At 31.3% G+C, this 8,771-nt stretch overlaps 1 protein-coding gene across 4 annotated transcripts in view; it reads right to left on the bottom strand.

Annotated features, from left to right (window-relative positions):
- Nucleotides 1-679: 679 nt before the first annotated feature.
- The window catches only part of LOC139528694 (cyclic nucleotide-gated channel rod photoreceptor subunit alpha-like), a 43,870-nt gene continuing 35,778 nt past the window's right edge, over nucleotides 680-8,771 (bottom strand). For 3 of the 4 annotated variants that reach the window (XM_071324816.1, XM_071324818.1, XM_071324817.1), the window contains exons 9-13: nucleotides 8,364-8,460; nucleotides 6,324-6,883; nucleotides 4,904-5,036; nucleotides 2,557-2,661; nucleotides 680-1,088 (exon numbers count right to left, since the gene is read on the bottom strand). In XM_071324816.1, coding sequence (XP_071180917.1) covers nucleotides 1,020-1,088; nucleotides 2,557-2,661; nucleotides 4,904-5,036; nucleotides 6,324-6,883; nucleotides 8,364-8,460 — 964 coding nt within the window. In that variant the 3' untranslated portion in view covers nucleotides 680-1,019. Of the gene's footprint in view, nucleotides 1,089-2,556; nucleotides 2,662-4,903; nucleotides 5,037-6,323; nucleotides 6,884-7,181; nucleotides 7,289-8,363; nucleotides 8,461-8,771 lie in introns of all 4 variants that reach the window. The other variant, XM_071324819.1, reaches the window with a different exon arrangement.

The raw sequence follows: 8,771 nt of genomic DNA, 5'->3' as shown, positions 1-8,771 counted from the left end.
TTTTTGTGTGGTGTGTTTTATCTTTTTACTATATGTTTGTTTTTGAAGTGCTTTCTTGTACTCTTGTAATTTACTTTACAATTTAAAATTCGTAAATCAATACAGGAATATTACGTAAATGTAAAAAACATATGCACTGATTACTAACCTTTCTCTATATATGAACATTTTCTAAATCACTAGAAGATGACAGTCAATATGAAATAAATTTCCAATTTAATACGGGAATTGGAATATCGATGTTTATGATCAACTCGAATAAACCACGGTAAAATAGCACAGCTATTTTGATTTTTTTCTTTAACATAGTTGTTTATTTTGATAGTGATTAATATAATAATACGATGTTGAACCAACAGTTGGACACTTTTATCTATCATAACTGTTTGTTTTGTTCACACATTGGTGTCAATATGATGGAATTTTATGCGAGTGTCACATGAGAGGTTAGGTTAGTTATAAAACCAGGTTAAATTCACTGTATTCTACATAGGATGTTCCTGCACCAAGCAAGTACTATGGAAATGTTTCTATTCGTTTGCTATGTTTGAGTTTCGATAAGGAACTTCCCGTAATAAATTACCTTAGAGTTTCATATTTTTCATTTCACTCTTAGCCTCTAAAAATGTTATTGTGAAGTCAAGATTAAAATTAACAATAATAAAATGAAAATAATGAGTCAAACAAGCAGTGTTTATTTCTTTAATATCATCCAAAACACAGATACATGTACTCTTATACATGTGCGTATCAACAGGTGCATACATACATACATTAACAAAACTTGTATATCGGTGGGATGTTTATAATAGTAATTTCTGTCCTTTTGATCACATTAATATGCACCATATATTTGTAACTGACCAGCAGTATAGATTCTCATGTTCCAAAATATATTCGCACAAGAACCAATTGCAAGTATTTACGTTAACTGATAACGTTAACGTGACCGTTATTGATCAGCTTTCACAGACACGATTTTAATTGCATTCCATACTTGAAGGCTAAAATACTGCAGTTCATAATTTTGTAGATTCGAGTACTCTTTCACCATGTTCACTGTCTACAGAAGAATCCATGGGTTGATCCTGTAAGTAATAATTCATGTTTTAGTTTTACAATATTACTCTTCATAATAGATCCATTAGAGCAATGGAAATTATTATATTCATAATTCTTACTATCCAAATATATTGTAAAAGTTTCATATGATGAGAAATGTTAATTCTATAAAAGTTCAAATCTCACATATTCAGCACTTTTCAATTTCTTATCATAGGTCAAAGTCATTTGATATGCTATTTGATATATCAGTTATGATGCAGTTATGTCTTATTCTGGTGTATAGAATCAGTCAAATCAATGACTAGACGATGAATAAAACACTTCTTACGAAACGTATACCATTCATCTACTTTCCAACTATTGTAAATGATTGTTGACTCAATAACGCAAGTCTTCTGCACAAAATACAAATTAAACTATCAGCAGACGAATGTATCTCCGTATGATTTTATCATGTTTTAGTCATTTTATCAATTCAATTTGATAAATATGCATATCCCTCAAACCCTTATTTTGAGAAATTATTTTCATGATATATTTGCATTTATCATACATATTTTGGTTTATAAATATTATTGATTCATTTATCATACATATTTTGGTTTATAAATATTATTGATTGGTCTTACGAAACGCGTCGGACTGTTTGATATACTCAAAGTCTTTACACTTCTGAATGAAGACGCATTGTTTTATCTAATTAAGAAGTAGATTGCTTTTTATTGACGTACCGCCCACATTCCTACCTGCTCGTATGAAAAGTTTGAAACGCAGAAACAGATTATAGATAGGTATAGGAAGATGTGGTATGAGTCCCACTGAGACAACTCTCCATCCAAATAACAATTTATAAAAGTAAACCATTATAGGTCAAGGTACGGCCTTCAACACGGAGCCTTGGCTCACACCGAACAACAAGCTATAAAGTGCCCCAAAATTACTAGTGTAAAACAATTCAAACGGGAAAACCACCGGTCTAATCTATATAAAAACGAGAAACAAGAAACACGTATAAATGACATAAACAAACGACAACTACTGTACATCAAATTCCTGACTTAGGACAGGTGCAAATATTTGAAGAAACAGATAAGTCTACTTTCAAAGATAATTTAGAAGACAATAAAAGAGTTAATATACTAACTCACTAAAGTCATTATACTTTAAAAAACAGTTAGATGGATTCGTTAATTTTTCAAAGGGTTGCAAATTGAAAACTGTTTGCACATCGACACAAATGCGTTCCTACGTTACGGCATTTAAGTGATTTTTCGCAGAGTTTGACTCTCCTTCTGGCATCTTTCGTCCATCTACTAATGTAAAATGGAAACGAGTTCTTCATTTATAATGCATTTTCCTAGGGAACATATGATCTTATAGCATTTTACATATCAGCTTAAATTTATCTTTAAACTCTATCTGAATGAAGGCAATAACTACAGTTATACCAAACAAAGGTTCAGATATAAAAGCATATAACTACATACTTACATTATATTCTGGAATGGTATTTAGCATCTGAACATATTTCTCATTTATTTCGTTGAATGTCTCTAGTTGTTTTATACCCACTGCATATAACTTTTCTACAGACATCTGCAAAAAGAAACATATATCATGGACAATTTGGTTCACAAATCATAAATCAAGGTTCAATTTCAATTTGCTTACATCAACCGTGTACATTTGGTTCATTTCAAACAACACTAAAAACTGAAAACTTAAACAATAAATTGCTGTTTGTTTTAATTTGATCAATACAAGCGATAACAATAACATCAATGATATCTTATTGGTTTGCAAGTCAATAATTCAACCTCACATGCAATCGTATTCATGCTACCTTTGATTCAACCGTAAGCTGGAAATGATTAACGTAATGCATATCCTAAGCAAGTGAACAAATATGTGCACTGAAAAGTGAAACAATGGAGCTAACAGTAGGAATCAGTTTTTAGATTGATTCGAAAAACAGAAAAAAACCTATTTATACAGATACAAAAACGATTTAATGATTTTTTTAAATCTATTACATAAAATCAAACAGACCTGAAGAAATCGTCATCTTACGATTACAATTCTTATACTACAACTGTGTGTCTATTTATATTTATGTTTACTTCCGGTCATATAAGCATCGATTTAGAGGACATATCACGGCTGATTAGATGGAGTCTAGTCAAAAATATGTTAAGATGGCAGATACATAGTTAAGTCATACATTGCTAATTAATCTTCTTTTAATTTTTGTGAAATGGATATACATTTTAGTATAGTTTAAATCAAAATGTTAAAATTTGAGGCAAATCAGTGAACTCGAATTTGATAGCTTAAGATCCTATAAATACACGATCCAAACACACTAATTATTAACTACATCAATTTTATCTTCCATTTATACAAACACATAAATCAATTAACCGTAATTCTTTTTCTAGTGTTGCGTACAAAATAATTTATCTTACCTCCTATATACATTTGTAGGAATATGATTGGTTAAAAGCGTCCGCGTGGAGACCGTGTATATTCCATATTAGGTTGGTAGGGAGGCGGGGCTAATTTCAATACACGGTTAGTAGTGGAGTTACGACTTTGACTCTTTTTGATTATTTAAATGTATTGAAATTTCATTTTAATATTGTTATATCAAGGTTGTTGATATTAAGGTGTGATTGTTGACATTAGTTTGTTTTGTGCAGACTAATGGAAGTAGGTTCCTAAAATTGAAAAATACTTTAATATAAAAATAAGAAGATGTTGTATGATTGCAAATGAGACAACTAAAGTCTGAATAGTCGGTAAGACAAATTGTTACATAGTGTGTTAGTGGCCTAATATGATATATACATAATGAGCTTCGCTCTCACCCCATATAGAATTCACTGACCCCGTATATCGTATTAGGTCACTAATACATTATGTAACTAATAATATTTCGTATATTTCAAATATTGTTTTATATTGATTCCTCTTTCAAATAACATTTTAACATATATGAAATTTGTCTATTCTACCCGATTACCTACTTTATATAGTATAGTAATAAGTTCAGATTATATGTTATTTTTCGAATGAAAAGTAAGATACGTGGCTATCATATAACAAACATAAATACTGGCTCGGACGATTTCGAGAACATATTTACGGCCAATGTGTAAGTTTATTCTAAAACATAAAATTTGTTGTCAGTATATACAAAAACACGTATGGAAGGTTAGAACAAAAGTGTGTCTGTTCTATTACAATTATAAGCTTGGTGGCTTTGATGAATTTGTTGAACCGATAAAATAATTCCAATCACGTAGATCGTACTATATCTAAAGCATGTATGGCCTCAACAGTATGTTATACCTGTTTTACAAATAATGGTTGTCAATGTTATTCAAATTCGTCGTTGATCTGGCTTTCCAAAATGTTTCATTTTAGTACCACTGATAAGCGTAATAGGACCGAAACGCGCATATGGTGTATAATATTATCAGTCTTGTATTATTTATGTTTTTTTTTTATTTTTTCATTGTTTATAAACGCCCATTTACAGATCCCGAAAAATTAATGATAATAAACGAGTACGTTCGATCGTGTTGTGTAGCTTTGTTAATGATGACATTTCATTAACTTGTTTAGTACGAACAAAAAATACACTTAGCCTGTTTTCTGCAGAAAGCCGGGAATGTACAGTTAAAATATAGTAAACCGCATTACTTATAGAACAAAGTACTTGAAATAAGCATATCTCTGACTCAAATCAGATTTTACATTTAAAAATATGCTTGTTTAATGATCGTCTTCACTAACAGTAATGCAATGACGCAAATTCTTAAATTTTGATACATACTAATTGTTTTTCAATAAGAAATAACTTTTCTTCTAGGTGGCCACATCGGCAACATGCTTGATCTGTTTGCTGTTCTTCCTGGTCAGTGTTTGTAGGAGACTTTTCAATTGGACCTTCGATTTGATTAGATTCCCTGGAAAATATTGATATTCAAATGATGTTGTACTTACAGATGACTTAATGATGCCGTACTTGACGTTGTTTACACCCGGTATGATTGCCTCCAATTCCACTAATGAGGAAGGAAGAAAAACGACTGACAACAAGATTGATCATTATCTCATAATTCAAAGTAAAAACAAATATGTAATACAAGTAAATAAAGGCAACAGTAGTATACCGCTGTTCAAAACTCATAAATCCATGGACAAAAAACAAAATCGGGATAACAAACTAAAACCGAGGGAAACGCATTAAATATAAGAGGAGAACAACGACATAACACTAAAATGTAACACATATAGACAAAATCCCACGAGAATAACAAATATAACATATATATATAACATCAAAACCAAATACATGAATTTGGGATAGACAAGTACCGTGACACGTCTTATCGCAATGTGAATTTACACTCAAAAATAAGAGAAAACAAACGACACAACGTTATAATGTAATACACACAGAAACGAACTATAATATAACAATGACCATATTCCTGACTTGGTACAGGGCATTTTTAAAGGAAAAAATGGTGGGTTGAACCTGGTTTTGTGGCATGCCAAACCTCGCACTTTTATGGCCATATGAAATATAACATCAAAAAGTAAACAAGACCTGTTTTTAAATGTCTGAACACATAATTATATTTTTTTATTTATACATATCAGCCATGCAATTTAAAATCAACCACAGACACGCAGTAGATTACCGATATTAAAGTCCATAAAAATAAATACAGAGATACAAACCAAGGTAACAGACACAAACTATGGGAATCACATTCAGTTAAACATGCATCAATACCTATGCCATGTAAAAAATAAACTCAGTCAGAATATCACAATCGGAAAATCATTTGTTAGTTTTGCCGATCGGTCGACTAATCTAAAGACCGCAAAAGTATGCTGCTTCCAAAATTATATACAGAAATGTATCATTCAACAACTCAATAATGGAAATCGTAAAATTATTGTATTGTCGATTTGAGTTAGTGTCCTTTAAGAGCAGATTTTGTAAAAAAGGCACACTTCAAATGACGTAAACAAAGTACCTATAGTGTGAACATACACTAGCATACCGTCAAAATTGAGATGTGTATAATGGTCACGGAATTGTTAATGATTTTTGGTAATTGATGCCACTTTTATGAAACAATTACATGTACATGTATAGTCTAAATTATCCGTCATACTTGATATGCAACCTTTTATTAATACCTTCTTCTAGATATTGTCCATAAATAACTAATACATACCGAACATTTTTATTAATGGTTTGTACGTGAAGTTCACTATCTTGAGAGTCATTATTTGATTGAGTATCACAGATGCATTCAGCAGTGTTAGTTATGGCTCCATTTACATTGTTTTGAACACTAATTAGTAAAGGGAAAGGTTTCAAACAACTACTATCTAACGAATCGTCGGAACTATTTTTACTACTTGTTTCTATCACAGCGCATGCTTTATATCCATTTTCAGGTGCATTTACACCCGTAACGTCATTTATAGATATCGAATCTCCATTAACGTCATGAACACATATTTCCGTTTGGCATGACGAACCAACACGATATTTTGATTTCTTTGCTTTAGTTCGTTTAAATAATTTATCTAAATGTCTAATCGATGATTTTCTACGTTTTGAAACGGTCCCTGTACTTTTTCTCCTTGATGACGTAAATAATGACGTACGAGGATATACCAACAATTGGTTAAGTGTCGTTTCACTTGTACTTGACTTCATTTGCTGAAACTTTTCACGATCTTGAAGAACCTGTTTTAACCTTTGCTCTGCATATTTACGTATTATATCCTGTAAAATTTGTAAATACAAAATTGTGTCAATCGTATTCGAATTTCACAACGCCATAAATGATACATGTTGTTAACATTTTATATAGAAAACATAAGAAGCGTTGCAATAAACTATTTATCTCTCATAAATAGTAAATCAAAGGTACCAGGTTTATAATTTAATACGTCAGACGCGCGTAGTTTGCGTAACATAAGGGCAACACTACAAACTATTGTTAGCCAAGATTAGCTTGCATGGCAGATATGTTAGACAATAAAGCAATGTCATACTAAACCGTTCAAACATTTGAATATACCTAAATGGAAGATTTGTACATTTATCAATACAGTTGTTATTGATATTTTCCATAGACATCCGGATAAGTTCTGCTAGCCTCTTCTTTCCAAATTCCACAAGAATGTGCTGATAAAACAATTATGTGTTAGTGTTCTATCTAACAAATTGCATAATACATCTTGGAACCAAGGACAAGTTATTTGAAACGTAACATATATGAAACACTGACAGTTTATTAATTAGCGACGAAGGATTAGTATTTTGTAACAAACGTCAGTGTCCAACGTACATTTGACATATTGAATTTCACACCATTTTCTAACTTGATGTGCAATAAGTAGAACTTTTCGAATTCTGTTACAAACATTAAACACGTTATGAAAAAAATTCATTTGTTAAGCGGTAACTTTGCATGGAGTGCAACTTGTTATAGGAATCAATACAGATCAAAATCAGATTGAAATGATTAACAAGCTAAATGTCATTAGTTGAGCAGAAAATATCCACCCGTTCATATCAATAAGTATTAAAATATGCTTTATGTTTTATGTTTTATTGGGTGGCTTTATCGTTATATTGTTGTGTTCGCACTGTTCTTTCCCTTCTCGCTTTATAAAATCTGCCTATGATAGTACGTGTGTGTTCGTTCGTGTCCATCCGTCCGGTAACATGTTGGAGTTTGATTCATTACGTTTCACAGTGAACGTGTTATTTAAACAACTTGAAACAAAGTTGACATGATTATTTTGATGATTTAATTTGAGAAACAATAAATATTGTTGTTTAAAGTTCGCTATGGTATTGTGTGTCGTTTTTCGATTATGACTTTTATTTGCTCTATTAGTATCTTCTTGCAACTGTCTATAGTATATACCCAATAATATTTACTTCCTAGTCACCTCTTGATTGCATGCCATGAATATTGAGGAAACAAAAGTGAGTAAGCTAGGTTTATGAAAGAAATGCGACTGTCGTACAAGTGAGAGGTTTAGCGCTATAAAACCAGGTTCAATCCACCATTTTCTACATTTGAGAATGCCTGTACCAAGTCCGGAATATGACAGTTGTTGTCCATTCGTTTAATGTGTTTATCATTTGATTTTGCTATTTGATTAAGGACTTTCCATTTTGAATTTTCCTCGGAGTTCAGTTTTTTCTTAATATTTTACTTTTTATTATTTTTATTTGATATACAATATACCTTGGCATCCGGATGATCTTTCAAAGCTTCAAGTACATCCTCACGTGATAACACAAACAGCTCTGCATATCCAACTGACTTTACATCAGCCGTTCTCCTATGAAAGACAATAGCTTGTATGGGAAGCACGCAATAATTTAAAAATTTACAGTACATGATATTTAAGGAAAGAAATTACATCTAGTGATGATAACACATATTTCTCTGGAAAGGTTTTATCTTAGCAATTGAGTATACATATACTATGCATGAATTATAATTTGAACAGTTTGTTTGCATCTATCAATAAATCACGACAATTGGCCCAGTAATAAGTTGAGGATCAGAATCATTTTGTTTCGGAATTTTCCTTAATTTCAATAATGCACCTTATATCTACCATTACAAGTCAAATTTCAATTAAAAAAC

Source organism: Mytilus edulis, chromosome 6, assembly GCF_963676685.1.
Source record: "Mytilus edulis chromosome 6, xbMytEdul2.2, whole genome shotgun sequence".
In the NCBI taxonomy this organism is placed as follows: domain Eukaryota; kingdom Metazoa; phylum Mollusca; class Bivalvia; order Mytilida; family Mytilidae; genus Mytilus; species Mytilus edulis.
This window is presented reverse-complemented; position numbering and strand designations above follow the sequence as displayed.